This window comes from Urocitellus parryii, chromosome 3 (genome assembly GCF_045843805.1).
Source record: "Urocitellus parryii isolate mUroPar1 chromosome 3, mUroPar1.hap1, whole genome shotgun sequence".
Taxonomy (NCBI): domain Eukaryota; kingdom Metazoa; phylum Chordata; class Mammalia; order Rodentia; family Sciuridae; genus Urocitellus; species Urocitellus parryii.
In genome coordinates, this window is record NC_135533.1 from 138,880,768 (window position 1) to 138,908,166 (window position 27,399).

At 43.2% G+C, this 27,399-nt stretch overlaps 1 protein-coding gene across 2 annotated transcripts in view; it reads left to right on the plus strand.

Annotated features, from left to right (window-relative positions):
* Positions 1-5,529: 5,529 nt before the first annotated feature.
* Fbxo21 (F-box protein 21) overlaps positions 5,530-27,399 on the plus strand; it is a 40,049-nt gene continuing 18,179 nt past the window's right edge. For both annotated transcript variants that reach the window (XM_026386000.2, XM_026386001.2), the window contains exons 1-9: positions 5,530-5,809; positions 6,597-6,732; positions 8,614-8,708; positions 16,103-16,224; positions 18,869-19,015; positions 19,328-19,464; positions 20,716-20,852; positions 25,053-25,232; positions 26,709-26,841. In XM_026386000.2, the coding sequence (XP_026241785.1) occupies positions 5,571-5,809; positions 6,597-6,732; positions 8,614-8,708; positions 16,103-16,224; positions 18,869-19,015; positions 19,328-19,464; positions 20,716-20,852; positions 25,053-25,232; positions 26,709-26,841 (1,326 nt within the window). In that variant the 5' untranslated portion in view covers positions 5,530-5,570. The remainder of the gene's footprint in view (positions 5,810-6,596; positions 6,733-8,613; positions 8,709-16,102; positions 16,225-18,868; positions 19,016-19,327; positions 19,465-20,715; positions 20,853-25,052; positions 25,233-26,708; positions 26,842-27,399) is intronic.

Sequence of the window (27,399 nt, forward strand, 5' to 3'; positions counted from 1 at the left end):
AGGGCAGGGACCGGGGATTAGTGGATCCGGCAAAGATATCTGTAGACATCCCTGTAGATATCGTGAGGCTCTCGCACACCCTGCAGTATTTTCAAAAGATACTGGAGCAGAATTGGCCAGGGCCCTGCTCTGGCGGAGGTTACTGTGTCCTGGGAAGAGACACCGGTGCCATTAAGCTGATGAAGTGGCCTCTCGGTTGGAAAGGCCCCCCCAGCCCCCTGCGGTGCTCACTCCCGACCCTCCACCCCGTGAACCTAGCGGGCTGCTCCCGGGGTGTTCTTTTTTCTAAAACAGGGCTGGCTTCCAAACAGTGTAAGCTCCAGGCCCCGCGAAACCCAGGTGTGCGCATCACCCTCAGCAGTGTGTGCGTTCTGACGGTGTGGGGACACACACTGCAGGACAGACAGGGACTTGGTGAAGGAAGGAGACAGAAGAAGCTGCCCAGTCTGTGACCCGTGGAGCAGGGCTGGAGGGGAAGGCAGGGGCCTGTCGTCGGGAGAAGAGACAAACCAGGGAAGAAAGGCTGTGTCCCCAGCCGTCCCTTGGGAAGCCCAGGGAAACCTGAGTACACCCCTCAAGCTGCATTTGGTTTTGATTCTTTGCTTTAAATTGTGTTTACAAATCACTAAGTTCGAAGGTCACAGGGTTGAGCTGTGTGTCTCCTGCTAGCTCTGCTGTAGGTGACCTCTGTGACATCTCCTGGGTGTGGATGATAAGGGTTACCTAAGTTATTTTTCCAGGACTCCAAGGCCACTTTTGTCAAAACCACTGACTTCACTTGGGTCTCTGCAGGTATCTGATGGGTGACCTTTGACCTCAGGAGGCCACACACTCTTCCCTCGGTTTTCTGAATGTGCCCCCTCCAAGAGCCACGGAGATCACTTATGGCTCAACTCCAGTCTCCTTCACTCATGCCTTCAATCACCCCACTTTTTACCCCATAAACACCCCCAAAACCTATCCTGGGGAGGCAGATTTGAGACTTGGGCTCTCATCTCCATGCCTGGCCACCTTGAAAATAAACTTTGCCTCTTTTTCAAAACTCGTGGCTTCAGTGATGGCCCTATTGTGACATCAGCCACATGGGCCTGGATCAGTAACAATCAAATCCCTTCTATCAAATGGCATAGCTCCATAAAATTCCTGTCCATCCTCCGTACACCTGAAGTCGTCCCAGATCTCCTCGAATACCTGTGCCGTGTAAAGGCTCTGCAGATAGTTGTTATTCTGTATGGAAATTCTGACAAGAAAAGGTCTTGGGGGAGTTTGGAACCTTTCTGATCCCTGTTTGGTTGGTTGGTTGAATCTGCAGATGTGGACCCTGTGGGTCCTGAAGGCCAGCTATATTTAGAGTGAGAAGGTTTCCAGGCAGATGGAAGCTATCGCTAACTCGATTATGGAGACTTCACGGGAGAGGGATATTGAAGCCCAAGAGCCAAAGACAACCAGAAGGACACTTTGAGTCCAACCAAATAAGTTTACTTCCTTGCTGAAGAGAAGGAGAACATGCCCTAGAGGATTCTGGGTGGTGGGGGGGGGCAGGTAGGATGGAGCCCAGAGCGTGTTTTTAAGCAAGGACTAGGCGAATGGGGACCAGGTCCTGGGATACATTCAGGGAGTAAGGACAGTTCGGCAGGAGAATTTTGTAGAGTAAAAATAAAAGAAACCTACTCTCTCCCCACCTCCATGCTGGGGATAAAATCCAGGGCTCCTGAATGCTCAGCAAGTATTCTACCACTGATTTGGGAGCATTGGATACTGGGGATTGAACTGAGGGTGCTACATCCCCAGCCTTTTTTTTTTTTTTTTGGTTATTTTGAGACAGGATCTTGCTAAGTTGCTGAGGCTGGCTTTGAACTTTTGATCCTCCTGTCTCAGCCTTCGGAGTAGATGGGATTACAGGCATGTGCCACCCTTGACTTCCTTTCTTCAATTCTTTGTTACTATATCTTCTGTCCCTTTGATAGACGTAAATTTTGTGTGTGCATTTTTTTTACTGTATTACATAGGCAGAATTGAATTTTTTTTTTTTTTGGTACCAGGTATTGAACTCAGGGGTGCTTAACCCCTGAGCCCCATCCTCAGCCCTTTTTAATATTTTATTTAGAGACAGGGTCTCACTGAGTTGCTTAGCGCCTGGCTAAATGGCTCCTGCCTCAGTCTCCTCCGGAGCTGCTGGGATTACAGGCGTGCACCACAGCGCCCGGCCATCTTGACCATTTTAAAATGTCTAATTCCTGGCATGAAGAACATCACATAGCTTTGCATCTATCGCCGCTATTCCCAGAACCTTTTCATCACCCTGAACAGAAATACTATGCCTGTTTATAAATAATTTCCCCTCCCTTCCTTCTTCCCAGCCCCCAAATGACCTCTGATCTACATTCTTTCTGAGTTTACCTATTCTCCGTGTTCCATAGGTAAGTGGGATCATACCATATTAGTCCTTCTGTGTCTGGCTTTCTTACTCAGCAATAGGTCTTCAAGTTCATTCACGTGGTAGCGTACACCCCCTTTCTATGGCCAGACAGCGTTCCCTTTCATGTCTACACTGCACTTTATCAATCTTTTCCAAGGCTAAACAAACTTCTTGCCGGTTTGACCCACGAATGTTTTTCAGCCAGGGCCTGCACTCCATCTCTTTGAAATGTAATTATCAAGGAAGACATTGTCCCTACCTCCCTGTCACTGTGGGGGTTTAGTTCAAGCTCTTTGTTCCAAACTGTAACCACCTGTGTCTAAAGATTTGAGAAGTTTTATTGTTCCTTGAGGCACCGGCAATTGGCCAGCACAGTGGGTACCGGCATTAGCAGGCAAGTCTAAAATGAACTAAGAATGTATCCTAAATGAGAAGGTCAAGTGCTCTTGCCCGAGGGCAGGTTAGCATGAAACCAGAGAGCTCAGATATACTGCAGGGTTTGGCTGCATATTTAAAAAAAAAAAAAAAAAAAGTAGGATTACTTTCCAAGTTTATGATTTCTTTAACACATTACCTGTGAGATGTGGCCCAGTCTGGCTTAATGATTATTCAATAATAAAGCCTCCTTCTAGGGATGGGGATGTAGCTCAGCAGTAGAGTGCTTGCTTAGCAGGCGTGAGGCCCTGGGTTCCATCCCCAGCCTTGCAAAACACAAAAACCTTTTATCCTGCAGCTGTGCAGGGGGTCTCTTGGGTTGACAAGAGACTGCTTGTTCCCACCAGTATCTTGGTCATTTTTGATCAGGACACAACCAAATTAGTCAATAAGGAAGCAGCCACAGCTCATAAGCTCCCCCTGAGCAGATCATCTCACCAGCCCTGGGGTCTGCCTCCCGGGCTGATAGGAACCTGTTTAGCTGAGTACAGTCAAGATTGGTTTGCAACTTGTCAGGGTCAGGGCCACATCAGGGCCTGGGTTAGAGGCTGGGGAGACAGAAGGAGGTGAATTTGTGCAGCATTTGGTATGGTCTTTGGGAATCTGAGCCTGAAGTCATCTTTCCTGCTCTGAACACGAGTTACCCACTAGCAGACAGTTTCTCTTCCCACACTCAAATGCAGGCACCCATACCCACACTTGAACTTCGTTTTTCAATTTGAGTCTGATTTTAGGGAAGAGCTGGAGCAGGCAATGGGAAGAGTCAGAGGCGCTGAAGTGGAGTACTGTGCATCTGCCCAAGATCCCAGCCCACAGTGGCCTCCCACCAAGTGACATTCCCGTGGGCCCTGGATACACTCACCCACACCCCATACTTCCCCAGGAACACACTTTTTTTTTTTTTTTTTTTTTTAAAGAGAGAGTGAGAGAGGGGAGAGAGAGAGAGAGAGAGAGAGAGAGAGAGAGAATTTTTAATATTTATTTTTTAGTTCTCGGCGGACACAACATCTTTGTTGGTATGTGGTGCTGAGGATCGAACCCGGGCCGCACGCATGCCAGGCGAGCGCGCTACCGCTTGAGCCACATCCCCAGCCCCCCCAGGAACACACTTTTATTGAGCACTTTCTCTGTGCCCAGCAGTACGCTCCACACTTGGGACACAAATCTACTCACTCACTCCTCCCAATGACCCCAGGAGGCAAGCATTTTTATTATTCCCAATTTACAGGTGAGAAAACAGGGCCTCACAAAAGCTAAGTAACTTGCTCGAACCAAAGAACCGGCAAGACATTTGCAGGGACAGACAATTATTGAGAATCTGCTACATGCAAGGTCTGTGCCTAGTAAACTGACATCCAGAGGTGACTTTTATGACCCTGAAGTCACTGCAGATCCAGCGGGAAAGAGACAGGATGAATAAATGGTTATTAATTAAGGAAATAATTACAAGACTGAAAAAATGCAGTGGGGGAGCGGGGAAGGAGCAATATTTGGTGCTGGGTTGTGGAAAAGGAGAAGCTAAGCTTCCCCAGGAGGAAGAGGAGTCTTGATGAGAACAGAGAGGACGAGGAGGCCTTGTATTCTAAGCTGCAAGAATAGTATCCAACAGAAGGACAAAAGTGGGAGGAGAAAGGAGACCAGCTTATCCAGGGACATGAACAGCTAGTGGAGAAGGGAATGGCTTCAGATAGGCCAGCAGAGGTGGTGTTTTTCCCTTTGCAACAATGTCACAGATTTCAGATTTATTTCTAAGGTCATTTTTCTAGTTCAGCTTTCTCAGGGCATCCTGATTTCCTAGTTGAGGGGACTACTTCACCTTGGCCTCTAGATACTGACAACAGGTCTTTCTAATACTAGTTGGAATTTGAGCTCTTGGGGCACAAGGACTCTGTTTTTTCTCACCTCTGTATCTCTAGGGTACCCAGCACAGGGCCTTGTACTGAACTGGAGTTAAAAAAAAAAAAAACAACAAAAACCAGAGTAGATGCAGGTATTGAAAACACGCACCCACACCTGGGTGGTCAATACTGCTTTAAACGTTCAAGTCCAGGTTTTTGATCCCTGTGACTGAATCAGTAGCTACCATCCATAGGAGCCCTGTTTCCCTTATCTAGAATATATGGGTCTATATATGGTAGAATGGGCATGCAGGACACAAATCTGGAGGCTATGATTACTGCCCTTCACTATCATAGAGTGCTCTGGGGAAGAGTCCTCGGAAAGCAAGCAAAATGCGTGGCTCAGTACCCAAACGAGATCACTGTTTGCTCTCATTACATCATATGGGTGAGAGCAGAGTCCAGCGGCTCTGGATAGAATCTAGGACAAGGGGCCCCATGCAAGTCTTGTCACTTCCTGAACCTGTTCCCCGGCTGTAATTTGGGAAGAAGGCTAGTTCCTAAGGTTTGGGGGGGGGAAGAGCCAATGAACTACTGCACAGGAAGCTCTCGTCACACATGAAAATATGCATAACTTTTACTGTTCAATTTAAAAACATAATTCATTCTACAATATCAATGCCACTGTCGTCTTGACTGGAAGTAATGCCAACTTTCAACCCCTGAGCCATTTTTTCCCCTTTTGGAGTCCCAGGCTAAGGGAGGGGGTGTGGCTCCAGAATGGGCGGAGCTACCTGACCCCGCCCCCTAGACCGAGTGGGCGGGGCGAAGCGAGCGTCCCAGCGCGCGCGCGCGGCGGCCCCAGGTACGCGGACAAGATGGCGGCGGCAGCGGTCGACAGCGCGATGGAGGTGGTGCCGGCGCTGGCGGAGGAGGCCGCGCCCGAGGCGGCGGGCCTCAGCTGCCTGGTCAACCTGCCGGGCGAGGTGCTGGAGTACATCCTGTGCAGCGGCTCGCTGTCGGCCTGCGACATCGGCCGCGTCTCCAGCACCTGCCGGCGGCTGCGCGAGGTGTGCCAGAGCAGCGGGAAGGTGTGGAAGGAGCAGTTCCGGGTGAGGTGAGCCACGGCCCCGCGCCCCCGCCGGCGCCCCCCGGGCCCGCCGGCCGCGGCCGCCGCACCCCGCTGCCCGCGGCCGCCCGGCGCGCGGACCCCACCCCCGGACCCTTCCCGCGGCCCGCAGACAAAGGCCTCCAGGCCGCCGGCCCCGCGGGCCCCGCCGTGCCCACCTCGCGCGCCCCTCGGGCCGGCCCTCGGCCGAGGATGGCGGCGGCCGCGGCGCACGCAGCGGAGCCGCGGTGCGCGCTTCTTTTGTGCCCGACGGGGCTCGGTGTTGACGCGGACCCAGTGATGCGGCGACCCAGCGGGCGCAGCATCCCGGGCCCGGGGTGGACAGCACCGATTTCCGCGTCCGGCCCTGCGTGCTCCCCGCATGACCTTGTAAGGGTAGCGGCTCCCCCTTTCTGAAGCCTCCCGCCTCGGCTCCGGGCGGCGGGACCCCCCCAGACCTGCCTCGGACCGCGGCCGTTAAATGAGATGATGTGCGGAAAACACACACACACACCCAGGGCCCGGCGCGCCGTCCCTGCGAACTGTCATTGTCATCATCTAGGACTGTTGCTGCCACAACTGCCCTCCTTTTAGAGGTGGGGGAGTGGAGGCACACAGCCCGCAGTCGCCACGCCAAGGTCACACCGTTTGGGTGAGTGCGTGGACGCCGGGTGGAGACTCGAACTAGGTCCCCTGCCAGGAGCCCCCTCTTCCCACCGGGCCGGCTGGCCGTGTCTGTTTCCCAAGGCGGCCTGTGGGTCTCTGTGAAGCTGAGGGGGTGTTTCTCTCCTTGTAGGTGGCCTTCCCTTATGAAACACTACAGCCCCACCGACTACGTCAATTGGTTGGAGGAATATAAAGTTCGGCAAAAAGCTGGGTTAGAAGCCCGGAAGATTGTAGCCTCGTTCTCCAAGAGGTTCTTTTCAGAGCACGTAAGGATCTGTTGATGTAGCTCTAAGCATTCGCCTGGTAGTGGGGTGTGTGTGTGTGTGTGTGTGTGTGTGTGTGTGTGTCTCCGCGCGTGCGTGTGTGTCTGGGTTTGTAGGCATTAGCTCATCCGGCTCTTGTTGATATCTCCCTGTTCAGTGCTCTCACAATCCCTTACTCACTTCCATGGCTGCAAGAGTCATTGTGTCCTTTCCCTCCCATCCAAACAACACGAAGCCATTTGTCCCTGCCAGCTTTACTTTTCTAAAGCCAGAAAGAGAATGGGGGTGGAGGGAGTAGGGAGGGCCCGCAGCACAATGTGGAGGGAATCCAGATCAGCACTATTTCTCTTCAAGTAGGTTAAATGGTTTTTTTTTTTTTTTTTTTTTTGCAACCTCCACATGATTTGGGGAAATCATCAATGATTGAGCACCATAGATTTCTCCCAGTTGTCTTCCCAGAAGGGTTGACAGAGTTAATGTGGTTCTTCCCTCTGGCTTTGCAGGTTCTACCCAGCATCTAACTGCATTATTTGTAGGTAACAGGATGAAAACCTACATATAGATCAGAGTTGTTTCTCCCTTAAATAAAATTGTCTTGCATTCAGTATCCCTTCGAAGTTTTCTTTCTTTCTTTCTTTTAATTGCTGAAATGCACAGTTTTTTTTTTTTGGGGGGGGGGGTATTTTTTTCCCCTTCCCCAAAATGTCTCATGGAAGTTTCTGTATCCATTCCTGATTCTTAACTTTTTGCAACTCTGGAAAATTTTGAAACTGACATTTTTAATTCAACAAACTATTAGATTTTCACTTCTGATTGGGGGGGTGTCTACAAATAGAACTGATCTTATTTATGTTTACTGAAGGTTATTTACTGAAGATTAGTTCTGATGTTCTAATTTTAACTACTGCTAATGGAGTATACACATTGGAAATGTTTCCAAGTTGTTTCAGGTTTTGAAAGGGAAATTTTTGAACTTTGAACTAATTTGGACTTATTTCCATTTGGGTAATAAAAATTGACATTCCCTGAGTATAATTCATTGCTACAAATGTTTGTTAATGTTAGAATGAACACAATGTAAGTGCTACTTTGGAGAGGTTATGCCTTGGCTAATTCATAATCACAAATGGTGAATACTGGTTCACGTGTGTTTGCCCTAGGCATGTTTGATGCAGTTGGTCCTGGGCTACTACTAGGTTGCAACCTCACCTTCTTGTCCAGCTGGTTTTGTGTGCATTTTTAACATTCTGAACCTTCACCTAATAATGATGGATTGTGCTTTTTTATCTCTTAGTTCTCTCTTTCCCTGTACCACTACTTAATTAGAAGTATGTAAAGGACTTTGAACACAGCAGGAGCATACTAAAGATTGATCTGTGGGTGGGTGATTGCTTTGGCTCAGGACCCTGAGCATGCACACAGGTTGACCTGGCTACCTTTAAAAAAAAAAGTGAAAGAAGTCATATGTGTTTTAGTGAAGATCTTGAAGCTCATCATTCTACCTGCTCCAGAGGAAAAAACACACCCAGCAGGTTAAAGGAGCACCTACTCCACCAAGCTTTTGATGGCTCTTGCCCTCCTCCCACAGTTGTGTAAAGCATAGACTGCTGGAAGTGGTATTGTAAATGATAAGATTTTGTAGTTCTAGTCCTTAAGAGCTATTTTTCTTCACATTAGAATTCACTTTCAGCAATTTCCAGTGTATGAAGAGGTAATTAATTTACAAGTCACATGGAAAACTGAATAAATGTTTGAGGTAGTATAGAATAGCTGTCAACCACTGTCCACAGAAGTGGGCATCTGTGTATGCAGATCAGATTTGTGTGAATGACAACAGCATTAATCTTCGTAACTGAGGCCTGCTTTTGTATGTCCTCTTCATAGGTTCCTTGTAATGGCTTCAGTGACATTGAGAACCTTGAGGGACCAGAGATATTTTTTGAGGATGAACTGGTGTGCATTCTAAATATGGAAGGACGGTAAGCCATAACTTTCACAGAGTTTTTTTAGGTTTGTTTTAATAGTAATAATCCCAGAGTAAATTGCTATAATTTATATGTGACCAAACCTTGGAGGAATATGTTTCCAAGGTTGTTTGGAAAGTTCTGTGAGTACGAAGTTAATACATCAAGACGACTGATGTGCAATCAGCTGTCTGTATCTATGGGTTCTGTGTCCATGGAGTCAACCAGCCTTGGATCCAAAATAGGGGAAAAATATGTCTATACTAAACATATACAAACTTGTTTTTCTCTTGACATTGCTCCCTAAACAATATAACACTATTTTACATAGCTGTTACACTGTATTAGCTATTGTAAGTAACTTAAAGGTGATTGAAAATGTAGGAGGACATGCGCAGTTTTCAATGCAAACACTGCATCATTTTACATAAGGAACTTGAGCATCTGCAGAGTGTGGTGTCCAAGGGCAGTTTCTAGAACCAATCTACCACAGATACCAAGGGGCAGCTGTGTAAAGAAATCTTGTAAAAATCCTTTTGGAAAGAAAAGAGAATTTTTAGCTCTACTATAGGTCAAGCACTGTGCTCTAGGCACTTGTATTTTTTAGGTCAATGTGAAACCTTTTGGTTACATTATCCTTTGTCACCTCTCCACCTACCACTACCAAATTTGCCTGTCATGAATTAAATTTTTGTTTTTTAAAATAATCTTTTAGGCATGTCTTGATGTAATGGATACTTTTTTAAATAAAAAAAATTACGATTTCTGAATTTGGGTAAGAATCTTACTTTGGTCTTGAACATTGTAGCTATTTAGTAGAGCTGTTTTTTTTTTTTTTTTTTTTTTTTCCCTCTCAGGCAGTAGACTGTTGCTTGTTCTCCCAATTAAGAAGGATCGTTATTTCTTGGTGGTGGTTTAAAATGTTTTAGGCCTTATCTTTTCTGTTGTGAAGATTAATTTCTCGTTTACCTGGAAGATGACTTGGCTTCCCGCTTACCTTGGTGGTGGAAAGGATTTTCTGTTCTAATAATTGAGGAAGCTTTACTAGTGATGGAAGATAAGAGTGGGAGTGTTTACTATTTTCCTTAAGAGAAATCATTGTGAAATAGCTCACAAGCAAGGCATGAAATGTTTCTATTGTTGTTTTTAAGGAGATTTGAAGAGGTAAAACTTTGTCAGTGGAACAAGGAGAGGTAAGATGTGTCACTATTCTAGGCCTTGGATGAGTTCAGATGCAGAGGTCATTTTCCTGTTTCTATTTTGGTTTATCTATAAATGAATTGAAGTATGATCTAACAGTGTTATGTAGCCTTAAAAATAAAAGCTGACTTGTGTTTTACACACACACACACACACACACATATATATATATATATATATATATATACTTCTAAATACATATGTGTGATCTCATATGTACTTTATTGGTTTAGTGAGATGTTTATTGCAGACTTTTTTTTCCCCTAATATGTGCTGATTATACCCTTCTCTACTCCCTTCCTCCTCTCACATTGGCTTTCCTATACCTACCCCAGTACTTCTTGCAGGGATTGAACTCAAGGTGCTGAACACATCCCAGCTATATATTTTATTTTTTAGTTATAGGTGGACATAATACGTTATTTATTTATTTATTTATTTTTATGCAGTACTGAGGATGGAACCCAGTGCTTACACAGGTTAGGCAGTCGCTCCACCGCTGAGCTACACCCCTAGCCCCTTATATTTTATTTTGAGATAGAGTTTTGCTGAGTTGCTAAAGCTGCTTTGCATTTGCAACCCTCCTGTCCCAGCCTCCTGAGCTGCTGGGATTACAGGTGTGTTCCACCACACGCGGCCCCCTGTACTTCTTGATAACAACCTGTGTTGTGCTCTTTCATGCTAATAGATGGTGATAAATATGGGTAAGGAAAAGGGGAATCATTATTTCATAAAATCGGTATCATATAATAGGTATTTTTCTTTATGTATATTTTTTCCTCACTCAACATTACCTTAAGAAAACCTTATTTAATCAACTGGTATAAGATCAAATTTACTCTTTATGGCTAGTATTATTTAGTAGTTTATACCATAGTTTATTTAACCATTCCTCTCTGATAAGCAGCCACTTTCTTTTTATGTCACTGTGAATAAGAATGTCTAGTAGATTCATTTCCAAGCCATAGATTCTTGGGAATGAGATTCCTAGATTCAGACTACAGAGTATTTTTGAAAATAAGAGCATGTCCTTAAGAGCAGAGATTTACTATACAAAAATGCTAGTTCTGAAATTATGACACCTAGTGCCATTCTAATTAGGATCCAAACAGGGTTTTGAGAGGGGGACCTTTTTATTTTTTTCAGTTGAATAATACTGTCATAAAACACATATGGATGAGTAAGTTTAGGGCCAGAGGAAGAAAAATGTTTAAGTAATCATCCTGGAGGCTGGGAAGAACTCAGCTCAGTGATAGAGTGCTTGCTGGTATGCCCGGCCCTAGGTTTAATCCTCGGCACTACAAAAAAATAGTATCAGTGACAATTAGAATCATAATGGGAAATGTGTATCATGAGGTAGTACAACATATTCCAAGACTATTTGTACCAAAAAATAGTCTTTAAATAAATACTACTTACAGATATATTATGGCTATCCGTGGCAAAGGATGATCCACATCCCCAAATAATGGATAATATATTTAAACTCTGAGAGAAAAAAGTGGATGATTTAATAGGTGAATATCCATCTGAAACAAAGTAAAACCTGCATCATATATAAAGAAATTTCCAAAGGGTTAAACAACTGAAATTTTTAAATGATCACAATGAAATAGGAGACTTTTAGGGAGACCTCCTTACTCAAGACCAATGATACTAAAGCAATGAAAGAACACAAATGATTTTGTTGTAAAAAATAAACTTCTGTATATCTGAAGAAAGCATAAAATTAATATAATTCTTATGAATTTCCAACAAGAAATTGAAAAACATACAAAGGACAGAAGAATAACATTCACAGAAGAGCAAATCCATATGCTGACAATCATGTAAAAAACCTTCAAACTCACTTTTCAAAGAAATGTTAAATAAAATAACAGGGGAAGGGCTGGGATTGTGGCCTTGGGTTAGATCCTCAGCACCACATAAAAATAAATAAGTAAAATTAAGATATTGTGTCCAACTACAACTAAAAAATAAATATTAAAAAAGTAAGTAAATAACAGGGGAACTTCGAACTTGCAATCAAGTTATTTGCCTTTTTACTTATCAGATTGGCAAAAAAAAAAAAAGACTAAAAATGCATAGCAAATAAAAACATGTATGATGGGGTTTTTAGAAATAATTTTATAAATATATTACCCCTTGGCCTGGCATATATTTTGAGCCCAAAATAGGGTAGTTTTTAAATGACAGGGAATACTCTACATCTTAAAATATTTAGGGATACCAGTTTCTGTGGAGGACCCAGTTTGTATTCAGTCCTGGCAAAAGGCTTGTTGTTTGCTTACGGAAAACTTATGAGAAGAAGGAGATAGTTTCTGCAAATGCTTTAGTCTCTGTCTTTGAAAAATAATTTGTATTTAATGGTGTTCTGTTGGTCTGAAAAAAGTACACTGCACCAGTAAAAAGATGTGAAGACAGAATGAGTATGTCCCCTGGTGCTATGGCACATACCTATAATCCCAGAGGCTTAGGAGGCTGAAGCAGGAGGATCCAAAGTTCAAACCAGCCTTAGCAACTCAGCAAGATGCTGTCTCAAAATAAAAAAGGGTTGGGGATGTGGCTTAGTGGTTAAGTGCCCTGGGTGCAATCCCTTCCACCCAAAAAAGAAAGAGGACATACTGCGATAAAGACTTGAAACTACATATTTTAAAAGTGTATATTGTAGCTGAGAAAATTGACCCAGAATGACTAATACTGAGATACATTTTAGTAAGATTACTGGATTTTTTTTTTTTTTTTTAAGACGGTCTTCATAAGTTGCTTAGGGCCTTGCTAAGTTGCTGAGGCTGGCTTTGGCTTTGAATTCATGATCCTTCCGCCTCAGCCTCCCAAGCCTCTGGGTTTATAGGTGTGCACCACTGCACCCAGCCCCCAAATCACTAGATTTAAAGACAGAAAAGCCCTTTGGTTATCCAAGCAAAAAATGGTGAAGTCATTTACAAGAGAAAGAAAATAAAATATCTCAACAGGCTTTTCAATAGCAATGCTTTATGGCTGAGGAAAAAAAGATATTCAAAGATTGAAAGAAAATGTCAGCTAAGGTTTTTATGCCAGCTAGACTGACTTCCAGATATAAAGGCTACAAACTTACCAACTTGGAGGGAGCCAGACTTTCAGGCTCTGTCTGACAAATCTGCTAGAAAATGATCTTTGGACACTCTAAACAAACAAAACAGAACAGATATGTTGACACAGACCTGGGGGAGAGCATTCAACATAGGTTGTAGAATTAAATCCAAACCAGGCTTGTAGGGACAAAGTATGTGTGCGTCGTGAGCATGGCCCCTGGCTGTGTAGGTTCAGTGCAGCTATTTAAAAAATGAGTGGACAGTGACAGTGCAGAAAGATGTGTGTGTAAATAGTCTGTCTTTGCACTCATTAAAATGACAAGAATGTTGGTCTTGTTATTCTGAGCATAATGTGTGTGTGAGAGGTGTATAATAAAGTAAGTGAATAATTATGTGATAATTATTCTAATTCTGTCATCTGGAATCCTGCAGAAGCAGAATTCTGGAATAAAAAAGAAAATAGAAGGAAGTCTAAGCCGTGTACTTCTAAATTGAATTACTAGTGTTGGGGTGAACTCATGTAGTATTTTATACTTAAATATGTAGATATATGTCGGGGTGTGTGCAGTCATTAAGCATACTAGCTCTGTTCACTGAAGAGGTCTAAAAATAATAACCAATCCAGTAGAAATGATCTTCCCTGGTCTTCAGATTGTGAACTTTAGATACCATTTTCCACCAAAAGTAAACAGGGCTTTTGGAGAAATGGTTGATTCTAGGTCCAGTGCAGGAAATGAAAAAGATGAGCCTCAAGTATCTTCCAAGCCTGGAACCGGGTAGCAAAACAACCAACAATTCTCCACAACAGAAGTGTTTGGAGCCAGTAGTGAAGAGGCTTCTATGGACTGGAGATGTGAGGATTTGAGCATCAATGCAGATGAGTGGATTGAAACAGCTATGTTTATTCCATGAGTTCATCATAGTATTTAAAAATAACAACTTATTGGCCACCTTTGGAGGATAATAGAAACTCAGATCATTAGTTTGAAAAATATGAATGAAAGGAATGATATAAATGTTGTCCCTTCCTTTCCTATATCCTGTACCGTTGGAGGACCAAATAGCAAAGATGAATGGAAGTTTTTCTTTGTAGAAATATTCTAACCAATAAATGAAGAAGGGATTGTTCAGTAAGAATATCACTACTTTGTAACCTCTAAGGAATGAGCAGACCAGGCATCCTGTCACAGTGGCTGCTGACGTTGCAAGAGAAACAACTAGGCCGAACCACCTCCTAAGGCAGGGCCATACTGCTTCCTGGGAAGGCATCTTGCCAAATGATTGGCATCTGAATCTTGAAACTCTACCTCCAACTTCCAACAAGAAATTCAGGAGAGCATTTTATACCATGATGTGAATGCAATCAGGAAACTCCAGACAGGGAAGCTACAGGTCAAACAACCCTGTTTCTTCAACAAATAAAATGCAAGGGGGTGCTAGGCACAGTGGCACACTCCTGTAATCTCAGCAACTGAGGAGGTTGAGGCAGGAGGATTGCAAGTTCAGAGCCAGCCTTGGCAATTTAGTGAGGCCCTAAGCAACTTAGTAAGACCCTGTCTCAAAAAAGGAGGGCTGGGGATATGGCTCAGTTGCTTGAGTGCTTGCCTTGCATGCACAGTGCCCTGGGTTCAATACCTAACAGCACAAAATAAATAAACAGCTAAAGAGAATTGAGGATGTGGCTAAGTGGTTAAGCACCCCTGGGTCAATCGCCAGCACCATAAAATAAAATTTAAAAAAATCATTGATTAAAAAAAAATACAAGGTGGGGAAAAGGTAAAGGGAAGTCCTGTAGATTAAGAGATTTTAAGGACCATAGAATAGGCTAGAATGTTTAGGGATGCACATTTGGTGGTTATTACTATAGAGAAAAAGAAGGAAGTGGAGAATGACCAGAGAGGTGTGGAATGTGGTTATTTTTGAGGGGGAGGAGGGACACATCTTGTGTGTGTGTGAAAGAGAACCAAAGGCATTCTGAGAGGGAGCAAGGGGTCCTGGGCTCTTGGAGGTTGTCGGCCTCACTGGAGTGGTAGAGCTGCAGTACTGGAGATCTGGTGACTGGGAGGAAAGAGGTTCTAAGGTGCCCCCCGCCCTCTGAGTGGGAAGGAGTGGTGGGTGGGCATGCAAGACCAAGTTCTGGGGAAAACTTCTGAAACATAAAAACGGGAGGTCAGTGTGGATAATGTCTGAACGGAGGTTGGATGGACTTGCTGTGACTGTGACCACGGAAGGGGAACGCAGCACCCAGAGTGCCCTGAGGCAGAGGCTGGGGACCAACCTGGATTCCAGGTGCCCTCCTGTCTCTTGAAACCCGCAGAAGCTCAGCTCGTTCTTGGGCTACTCTTTTGTTTCCTTTTACCAAAGATTATAGGCAAGTAAATCTGAGGCCAGCCCATAAGTGTTCCGTGGATTTTAGCACAAGGGATCGAGTGTTGAGTCACACGTGCAAAGCCCTCAGTGTGCTGCCAGCCCCCATGCTAGTAAGGACAATAGGAACAGGAATCAGCCAGGCATGTGGTGCACGCCTGTGATTCGAGCAGTTCTGGAGACTGAGGCAAGAGGATCACAAGTTTGTGGCCCACCTCAGCAACTTCGCAAGACCTTGTCCCAAAATGCCTTTTTTTTTTTTTTTTTTTTTTTTTTTTTTAAATATTTATTTATTTTTTCTTAGTTCTCGGCAGACACAACATCTTTGTTTGTATGTGGTGCTGAGGATCGAACCCGGGCCGCACGCATGCCAGGCGAGCGCGCTACCGCTTGAGCCACATCCCCAGCCCCCAAAATGCCTTTTTTAAAAAATTTTTTTTAGTTGTAAATGGATCTTTTATTTTATTTATTTATTTATATGCAGTGCTGAGGATGGAACCCAGGGCCTCATACATGCCAGGCAAGTGCTCTACCACTGAGCCACAACCCCAGCCCCCCTCACCCAAATGCCCTTTTTAAGGGCTGGGGATGTGGCTCAGTGGTAGAACTGGCTTCAGTCCCCAGTTCCAAAAAAGATGGTGAACCATTTCTAGTTCTCTGATTATAATAGACTACATGACATGATCATTGTGAAGTAGAAACTAAGTAATTGAACGTTTTAAAAATCTTAATTCTTATTGACTTGATTGTTATTTGTTTGTTTTCTAGAAAAGCTTTGACCTGGAAATACTACGCCAAAAAAATTCTTTACTACCTACGGCAACAGAAAATTTTAAATAACCTCAAGGCTTTTCTTCAGCAGCCTGATGATTATGAGTCGTATCTTGAAGGTGGGTCTTTCCCATTCCGTGGACAGTGGTCTTTCATAGGTAGCTTTTTAAGAGTAGTCTTTCTAAGAGCAGGAGAAGGAACTGCTTTTGTGGTATGAATGGAAAAAGAAATCACACTGAGAGCTTTGGGAGGTTGGATTGTGGTCTGGCCAGTGAGGTGGGCAGCACTGCACCTCCCATAAGGTTTTGTTGTTATCTTTAGCCGTCAGCTGAAGAGAGGGTGCTTCTAAAGATGCGTCATTGGTCCACGTGTGAGAGTGATGTTTTAGCTAATGAGATGAATTCCTTCCAAGCTTTGAAGCATCATTTCCAAGACAGAAATAAAGGCATCTGATTTTGTCTCTGTGTAACCTTGAGCAAATCCCTTAACCTGTGTTTGGAGTTTAATGAGGACAGAATGTTCTGGTGCATCGGCATCTGCTGGTCCATGATGAGAAGCCAGGAGAAAGGGGTTGGGTGGGCAGGCTCTGTGGGGGCAGGGAGTGACTCTGTGTTCTTAGGTAGTCCAACAGGAACAAAATGTGACTTCAATTTCTTTAAACTATTTTAATTCCTAGAATGTTATACAAACACTCCCATAAATTGTGGTTATGAAATGCATGTTTCTTTCCCTGCTTCCAGTGACTTATTCAGTCGTTGATTTTTTTCCCTTCCCTATCACCTAGTCATGTCTCCATTCCTGTTCTCATGTGGCTGTCACAACCTCTCCCAGCAGCAGCTTTCTAAGGATACTTGCTCTCCTGAGCCCCCACTCCTGCCCTCAAGTCAGCCAACACATCCAGCCCAGTCCAACCCAGACTCCCCTTCTCACCGTTCCTGTGGGGCCTGCCACCGAAGTCAGCTTGCTCTGTGAACCTTTGCTTCCAGTGTCCTCCACAGTCCTTCCTCCTGACCCTTCCCATTACTCTGCACATACACTACTGCCTTCACTTGCTCACTTGTGGCCTCCTCCTCCTTTGTTGTGCCCTCCAGGCTCGGCTCAGGCCTCCCCTCCATCCAGTGCCAACTGAGGGCTTGAGGGTTCCCTAGCTGTAGTAGCATTTAATAGTCACCTGCATCCCAGTCTTTCTGTTTGAAATGTATACATTTCGTTTCTTCAACTAGTCACTATGTTTCTTTATGATCCTGGTTGCAATAAACAATGCCTAATGTAGGTACTTATTAATTGTAGGAAAGTCCAGTACTGTCCAGAAGGAAATGGAAGATCTTTTTTAGTGGATTAGAATACAATATCCTTACCACCTTGGAATTCTCTCATACACACTGAAGTTGGAAGTCCTCCTCAAGAATAGTGTAACAAGCCTTGTTTTCTGAAGTTTATGTATAAAAATAAATACTGGATTTTCATTTTTCAAAGTTACAGTTTTCAAGTCACCCATCCAAATCATTGTTATAGGCATTAGAAGCCATCATCGAATTTTACATGGCTGAGTGAATGGACACCTGTCCAGGGCTTTGATGCTTGGTGGCCCGTGGAGCTCTGATGCCATCGAAGAGGTGCAGGAGTCGGTGTTAGGCTGAGTAGAGATGTGCAGCGTGGCCCTCGGCCATACGGAGGGAGTGGCACACAGGGGCCCAGGAGCCAAACCCTGGCTGGTGGCAACACGGGACTGGAGTCTCAGTCTCTTGATGCACATTCAGTGCTCTCTGCTCCTCAGAGTGTTTGCTGGTAGGGTAGTCAGGATCCGGAACTGTTCTGGGGTCCTTTGAATTGAAGATGACTCCCAGGCTCCCAAGTGAATATGTCCTGTAACCAAATGATGACAACCCTTTGGTGTCAGGTGAAAAGATCACCTAAAGCTCTGGAGAGTGCTGGTTTTCAAGAGGCAGGGTCTGGTGTGCCCTATACATGTTTCAGTGGCAGCTTCTCTGAGCGTTACTGTTTAATTTGAAGGTACAGTTATCTTCAAAGTCCATTTACTCTTCACCTTGAGAAGTAGAGTTTATTCAAATGGACGGTCATTGAGGGCTTTCATTTTTATTTTATTTATTTTTTGTTTTTTAATGAAAGGAACTGTTTTACCCCATTAAGGTTTCTGAAGATTTTGGACTTTGAACCTATAAGAAAGCAGGAGAGAGAAGTAGCTTGAAAAGATCTCCGTTGTCACATCTGATTCTCCTTATCATAGAATATAGGAATATGCCATATATTACACAATTATTTATTTATTTGTCTGTTTCTTTATTTTGCTACTGGGGATTGGACTCAGGGGCACTTGACCACTGAGCCACATCCCCACCCTTATTTTGTATTTTATTTAGAGATAGGGTCTTAAATAAGTTGCTAAGCATCTCACTTTTGCTGAGGCTGGCTTTGAACTCATGATCCTTCTGCCTCAGCTTCCTGACCTGCTGGGTGTATAGGTGTACACCACTGTGCCAGACTATCACACAATTTTTGAGCCCATGAACTCTGAGAGGTCATAGAAGTTTTGTTTATTAGAAGAAGAGTGAAATACAAACTCCTTCATTGTGAAATCTGTTCTTCCTTCTCAGTGTGTTAGTAGCAAGGCCTAAGATAGGACACTTATCTGGTGGTGGGTGGTGCGCAGAACTCTCGCCCGGGGTGTTTGGGGCCCAACAACAAGCTGGTAAGAATAAGGAAGAAAAGAGTATCGATCGCCTGGTTCTTATTCATCCCCAGGTGCCGTGTACATCGACCAGTACTGCAACCCTCTCTCAGACATCAGCCTCAAAGACATCCAGGCCCAGATCGACAGCATCGTAGAGCTTGTTTGCAAAACCCTCCGGGGCATAAACAGCCGCCATCCAAGCTTGGCCTTCAAGGCAGGTGTGGAATTGCTTTGGGTCCAGCTATATTTGAAAAAAACAAACAAACAAACAAACCAAAAACCTTGGGGAGTTGGTTTATTTGGGAAATGCTAAGATGGTCGGTTTATACAACAAAAAAAGTGATAAACAATAGAACATCCTTTTTACCTGAATAAAATAAGAGACTTTAGATACATACTCCATTCTGCTCCCTAGATTGGAAGCACTTGGTTGTTAAGCCATTGCCAGTCACCACATATTGTGGGTTATTTGGGGCATTATTGGGAATGTCATTTGTACTTGTGTTCCAGAGCAGATCTCTCTGTTTCAGGTGACTCCTCCATGATAATGGAAATAGAACTTCAGAGCCAGGTGCTGGATGCCATGAATTATGTCCTTTATGACCAGCTGAAATTCAAGGGGAACCGAATGGATTATTACAATGCACTCAACTTATACATGCACCAGGTAAATGTGGATATAGTAAAGAAAGATACAGTTGGCCCTCCATATCTGTGGATTCCACTGCATCCACATATTTTAACAAAATATTTCAAAAAAAAAAGTAATGATTGCATCTGTACTGGACATGCACAGACTTTTCATGTCATTATTACCTAAGCAATACAACTATTTACATATCTTACATTTCTTTTACATACCTACCGTCTGTATGGCATTAGGTATTTTAAGTCATCTTGAGATGGTTTAAAGAATGTAAGGTTATTTACAAATAGTGTACCACTTTATATAAGGGATTTGAGCATCCACAGGTTTCAGTATTTGTGGGCAGTACCAAGCGACGGCTCTGTGTGTGTGTGTGTGTGTGTGTGTGTGTGTGTGTATGTGTACATGTATATTTTAAGTTCGTTTCTGATAGACTGTTTGTGGGGGATGAATGCTATGTCTTCCCATTTCTGAAGGCCCATTTTTATTCAGTCACAAGAATTTTGCTGTGAATGTCCTTTGTATGGGGATAAATTTGCTAGTAGAAGTAGGTATTTCTCTGACTCAGTTGGGTCCACTGGGCCATGTGAACACACACCTGCAAACCTCATCAGGGCCTTCTCTGCTCTGGTCTCCAGCAAATTTGGTGGCGATCCGCGGCCTAGCCATGTCAGTCTAGGCACTTTCAATATTTATTTGCTTCCTTCTTGACTCCGTTTTCATGTCTATTCTGTGCTCTGCCTGCTACTTTCATTTTATTTTGTCACACTTACACACTTTTCCTTGAAATGTCTTTAAATTCTTTTTGGAAGAACGAGGACCTAAGTCAGGGGTCAGCCAACTTCCTGTAAAGGGCCAGACAGTACGTCATCTTGGTTTGCAGTCCTTGTGGTCTCTCTCCTGACTCCTCAGGATGTTCTTACAGAGTGAAGGCGGGCACAGTGACACAAAAACAGATGAGTGCCGCTGTGTTCCCACAGAATTTTATATGTGGACGTTAACATTTGAATTTCATATTATTTTCATATATGACAAAATGGTACTTTTGAAAAATATAAAAGCTCTTTTTATGCCAGCTTTACAAAAATAGTATCCAGGTGGGCTGGATTTAGCCCATGGGTCATAACTTGTTGACCTCTGATCTAAATAAATAAAATATTGATTGTTTAAGCTTCAAACCCTAGCATCATGCCTGATGTACAGTAGATACCTGTAAGAATATTTGTTGAATGAAAGAGAATGTATGAATCCAAAGCATTTTTTCTCCTTTAGGTTTTGATCCGTAGAACAGGAATCCCAATCAGCATGTCTCTGCTCTATTTGACAATTGCTCGGCAGTTGGGAGTCCCACTGGAGCCTGTCAACTTCCCAAGTCACTTCTTATTAAGGTGGTGCCAAGGCGCAGAAGGGTAAGCCCCCTCTGACACATTGTAATTGGTGCCAAGGACCCAGTCCCACTGTGCTGAGAGAAAGCCTGACTTCGTGGTTAAATTAGGTATCACCACACAGAGGTTAAAACTGGGACATGGGGCTGTTTTGTTTTTTGATGGTAATCCATGTTGATATTCTACTTGTGATATTGTATTGTAGTCATGCAAGCTATTACCATCAGGAGGGATTGGGTCAAGGGTACTCTGTATTTCTTATACCTACATGTAAATCTATATTTACCTCAAAAAGTTTAATTAAAATAAGAAAGACTAGGACTTCAAGGTCTTCTGGCTCCAAGGTCCCTTTGTTCCAAAGTAGATCAGATCAAAGCCTTCTTAGAGAAATTCTTACTTTCCTTCCTTCCATAAATCTCCCCTTTCTTCTGCATGTGTGCCCAAGCTTGAGAGAGAGAAAGAAACCTGGCTAATGAGTTCTGTTTTGTTCTTTTAAATCTAGTGTCTTATCAGTCAGAAATCTCTTCAGTTATAATCTAGCTGTTCTGCAAGAAATAGTTCAAGCCAGGTGTGGTGGCACATGCCAGTATCCCAGCACCTCAGGAGGCTGAAGAAGGAGGATCATCAGATTCAAGGCCAGCCTTAGCAACTTAGTGAGAACCCTGTATCTAAATAAAATATTTTAAAAGGACTGGGGATGTGGCTCAGTGGTTAAACTCCTCTAGTTTCAATCCTCGATGCCAAAAAAAAAAAAAAGAAATATCTTATTAAATCTGCCATTTTATGGAAAAAGTAATAATCTATTTCATGTTCTTTGAAACCAAAAGATTGTAATAATCTTGGGTGAACTGATCAGACAATGCAGTAGAAAATACTTGAGCTTTGACATCAGCCTGAGCTCAAACCGTGGTTTCCTCTGAGCCTCAGTTTCTTCCTCTGTAAAATGGGGTCACTTTTTCATAGAGTGGCTTGGAGGATGGAAAAGATTACAGTCCTTTATCCATCTAGTCAAGGCTCTGGTGCTGTATAGAAAGAAGTACAGTTTGTCTCTGCCTGTCTACCTCCTAGTTTAAAAAAAGAAGCAAAATATTATATGTGTAATTGAAGCCTTCCAGGCATTCTTCCTGATTGCTTTTTCCCCCCTTCTGCTCCCCAGAAGTAACTACTAGTCTGTTTGAAAGTGTTTACTTCCACGTAGATTATTAGTTCATTATGTATGTGTGGTTTTTTAGACAACTGTACACCCTTCCCTAGTTTTCCATGTTGTTTTGCAAATATGTGTTCCTAAATGTGTACTGGGTAAGTTGGGCACAGAGGCACACACCTGTAATCCCAGCAAGTCAGGACACTGAGGCAGGAGGATCTCCATTTCAAGGCTAGCCTGGCCAGTTTGAGAAGACCCTGTCTCAGAATAAAACATGAAAAGGGCTGGGGAAGGAACTCAGTGATAGAATACTCTAGGTTCAATTTTCAGTACTAAAGTGGGAGGGGGTGCTGGGAAAGTAGATATCCACTTTTCATTATTTTAAATGAGAAAAATAATTTTTCAGCTCATTCCCTTTCTCTGTATAATCCAGCCTCTCCATGTTTCTCTAAAATATTCTGAAATGCCTATGTAGTAACTCACCATGGTTTTTGTGTGCTATAAAGTGTTCGTAACACTGATCATCATATTGTTTACCATAGTAATGTATTACATGGTAGCATTGTGTGTGGTGACAGTATCATTTTTCCTTCATGGGCTACAGTGAGCATATATCATAGTGCAAATAAATAATGCAATAATTTGTTAATATTCCCAGGTAGCCTTTTGTCCCAGCTACTGTAGAGGTTAAGCTGGGAGGGTCACTTGAGCATATGAGTTTGAGACCATCCTGGGTAACGTAGTGAGAACTTGTCTTCAAAAGAAAAAAACAACTCGGGCAGGTAGCAGGAACAAACCCCGGGGCCCATGCAGGACTCGGCCCTCAGGCTGGGGGAGCACATAGCTCTCCCCAGCAGCTGGGCTGTGTCCCTCTCTGTCCTTGTCTGGGCTCTTACCACTCCTGCCTTGGGTCTCTTTTCACTGTCCCTGCACCAAGATCATATTATCTCAATTATTGTGACTTTATAATTAGTCCTGATACCTGGTAGTATGAGAGTCCCAATGTGCTCTTCAAGTCTGCCTTGGCAGTTCTTAGCTTTCGCTCTTCCATACAGAATCATCAGGTTCCGTAAAATAATTCTGCGTGCATATTGATTGGAGCCATTGACTGCTTTTGATTGGATTTCTAGATCAGTATGAGGACAGTGGCATGTTCACTGTTGAGTCTTTTTGTCTAGGAAATGGTCCTCTGCATCTACCTACGTCCTCATTAGTGGCCCTGATTTTTACACTTTCCTTCATCAAGATAATTAATATCTCGGAAGGTTTTTTATTTGTAGATACCTTAAATTTTTGTTGCTGTTTTAAGTGGGAATTATTTTCTAAGTATTGATGGTATACAGGGATGAAGCCAATAATTTAGATATAGGTCTGATATTCACATTTGCTGAATAAATTATGAGTGTGAGTAATTTGTCAACTTGATTTTTTTTGGTGTTGATAATCATCATATCAGTAAGTATTGACTTTTCTTTTTTCTGGCTTTATATATATATTATAAATATATATTATATATGTAACATGTATTTAATCTCTCTTATATAATTTTAATCTCTATAATAAGCTGCTCTGATTTGAGCAGTTTATCGTAGAGGATAAAATACTGAATTCTTCATATACATGTTGTATGTAACATTTTATATATATGTATATATATATATGTATATATATATTTTTTTTTTTGGCATTGCTGGGGATTGAACACAGGGCATTGCACGTAGTAGGCAAGCACTGTCACCCCTGAGCCACATCCCCAGCCCTAGCTTTGTATATTTGTTTGTTTTGGTTACCTTACCCTGTTGGCCAGATCCTTTTGTCCAGAGTTGATAAGCAATGATGGCATGCGCCTATGCCTTGGGTGTGACTTTCAGTGGGATGCTTTTCAGATGTCACTATCCAGCATTATGTTTGGGGAGATACCTTTCATTAGGATTATCAAAGCTACCCTTCAGATTCCTAATTTGCTAAGAGTTTTATTAATCTCTAGATATTAGAGATTTTCCCTAGCTATCCATGTGATCTCACAATTTTGCTCTTATTCTGTATGTTCAATAATGGGGGTTTGTTTGGTTTGGTCTGGAGCTTGAACAAGGGGCCTTACACATGCTGAGCACTTGCTCTGCCACTGAATTACACCCCAGAAATAGATTTTTTTAATGTTTAGCTCTTCTATCATTCTTGGGGTACGTCTAAACTTAATCATATTTTTTGAAAATACACGGATCCATTTAATTTGCTTGTATTTTGTCCAGGATTTTTTGTATTCATGCTCATAAATGATCTTGGCCTATAAATTTTTATGTGTTTGTCCTTAGGAAGTTCTGGCCCCATAGAGAGGGGAAGAGATCCTTATTTCTAGAACATTTTATATGTCTTAGGTCTTTGCTAAAAGTGGGCTATAAACATAATTCAAGAAAGAAATCTGACTGGGCTTTTTAGCTGCCAAATAGAAAATTTGATATGTGATTTGCGGTGAGAATAAGATCAAAATGAAATAATTGCTCAAAGGAATCACAGCTGTCCCTGAGACAGTCACCTAAATCATTCCATAAGCCCTCATGGCACCCTGATCCGTGCAGTAGGAACTTGTATCATGTGATCCCTGCTCGCCACTGATGGAGGCCAGTGAGCAAGGCACAACTCTTTGTGGTCTAGTGCAGGGCTCCCAACCTGAAACCAAGATGCACAGAATGGAGGGCAGAATCCTTCTGGAGTGAGGTGCCAGAACTTTCCTCAGATTTTCAAGGGCTCAGCATCCCCAGAGGCTAACTACTGCTTCTGCCTCGGCCATTCCTATGTCTTTCACAACTGAGCTCTGATGTCTATGGTCATGAGTTTTGCATCAATTTTAATTTAAAAGGTCTGATAGGCGGCCTGTTTGCATGGTGTCCCTTAAACACCAGAGGACTGGTTTGATAGTTGAGCTCCCATAAAGAGTCAGGTTTTAAACTGTGGACAAGGCATTAATATTGTCAGTGTCCAGAGTACTGTTTTAACCGTTGACCTCTGATTTGAGCAGCTTATTGTAGAGATTAAATACTGAATTCTTCAGCTCATCTAATATTTGGCTCTTCTGATAGGGCGACCCTGGACATCTTTGACTACATCTACATAGATGCTTTTGGGAAAGGCAAACAGCTAACAGTGAAAGAATGTGAATACCTGATTGGCCAGCATGTGACTGCAGCGCTCTATGGGGTGGTCAACGTCAAGAAGGTGTTACAGCGAATGGTGGGAAACCTGTTGAGCCTGGGGAAGCGGTAAGGGTTTCTGATACCTAAGCAAAATGTGTGTCTTCAGAGGCTTGTGTGTCTTCACTGAGAATTGTGTTTAACGAACTCACCTGCGAGTGGCTGCAGCGTCACAGCTGACTACCACCTGAAAAATAACGGTTCCCTTGACAATGCTGTACACAGTCAAGAGGTGCTGAGTGGCTTCCCTTGAGGTCTTCACAGTGGACTTGGACATACCCTCCTTGTAAACACTGAGGGTGCTCTTCACCAGCAAGAACGTCTAGACTGGAAAAGATTTTTCAGAGGCAGGATGTTCTCGTGTCCAATTATTTTATAATTTATCACTTAAACAGTGGAACAGTCTTGCTCTGAGTCCAAGGAAATTCATCCTGGGAAAATAGTTGTAGGTTGTGTGTTAACAGTAATAGTTTTCTACCTAATAATAGAATTTTTTAATAGAATTGAATTTTTTAAAGCAGTTTTAGTTCAATAGCAAAATTAAGCAGAATGTAGACAGTTCCTTTATGCCTTCTGTTCCCATACATGCCCAACCTTCTTCACTGTCCACATCCTCAACACAGTAGGCCTTTGTGACAAGTGACAGCCTACTCTGCCACATCATTATCTCTCCAAATCCACAGTTTCATTAGGGTTCACCCTTGATGTTCTAACACTCCGAGGATTGGGACAAATACATCATGACTTGCATCTGTTATTGTCATATCATACCGAGTAGTTTTGTGTCTCACTGTTCCCTTGAGGTCCTCTGTGCTCTGCCTAGTCTGTATGCTCTGCCTAGTCCAAGTTCTTTTGTTGTTGTTTTTTGGTACTAATAAAAAGCAAAAAGGACTGGAGATGTAGCTCAGTGGTAGAACACCTTAAGGATTGAACCCAGGGTGTTCTACTACCGAGCTACATCTCCAGTCCTTTTTGCTTTTTATTTTGAGACAGGGTCTCACAAATTGCTGAGGCTAAACTCAAACTCGTGATCCTCCTGAATCAGCCTCCCAAGCCACTGGGATTTTAGGCATGCATCACTGCACCCAGCTCAAGATTTATTTCTAATTTTTACAGTGTTATTGTGGTGAGGCTGAGGCAGAAGGATTTCAAGTTTGAGGTCAGCCTCGACAATTTATGGAGACCCTGTCTCAAAAAGTAAAGGGCTGGGCTGGAGATGTGGCTCAGCGGTAGCGCGCTCGCCTGGCATGCGTGCGGCCCGGGTTTGATCCTCAGCACCACATACAAGCAAAGATGTTGTGTCCGTCGATAACTAAAAAAATAAAATATTAAAAAAAATAAATAAAGGGCTTGGGATGTGGGAATGTAGCTCAGTGGTAGAGCATCCCTGGGTTCAATCCTCAGTAACAAAAGTAAATAAATAAAAAGAGTGAAAGAGAGAAAACATTTGGGATTAATGTCAATTACTTTAAAAACCCATGCTTGGAAAAGAAGGATCTTAACTGAAAAACCCACCAGATGAGACCAAGTGACTGTCTCCTCTAGGGAAGGCATCGACCAGTCCTACCAGCTCCTGAGAGACTCGTTGGATCTGTATCTGGCAATGTACCCGGACCAGGTGCAGCTTCTGCTTCTTCAAGCCAGACTCTACTTTCACCTGGGAATCTGGCCAGAGAAGGTAATTATTTTACTTTGATGCTTTGCACTTGCCTTAGAGAAGAGAGTTCTAGATTTAAAGGCGGCTGTTACAAGTTCATCCTTTTACTAAAAGGGGAATGTGCACAAATTTACTCAATCTCCAGTCCTAAAATTATTTTCTATTTCCTCTAATTCCAAGGAACATCGGCTCTACTGCCAGGAGTTGACTGTTCCCCTTTGTGGTTAGTCACTTGGCACCCAGAACCACAAAACCTGCCCCGCCACTCACCCACTGGTGCCCAAGCCTTGTCTTTCACGGGTCACCTTCAACACAGGGAAGCAGACAGAATGTGAGACCTTCAGCTGACTGTTAGCAACTAAACTTACCATGAATAAGTACCCTGTTTAGCATAGGAAGTCATTCTGGCCACTGAACTAGCTGAGGACCAGTTTCCAAAAATGGTTGAATTTTCATGCTGTTCACTTGAATGTTCTCAGTTTTGTAATGGCCAGTAGCAAGCACTGTGAGGAGGTGACAGTGGTGAGATCAGAGCTGGTCTCAGGCAAGTGTGGGTGCAGCACACACGTGGGTCTGGTT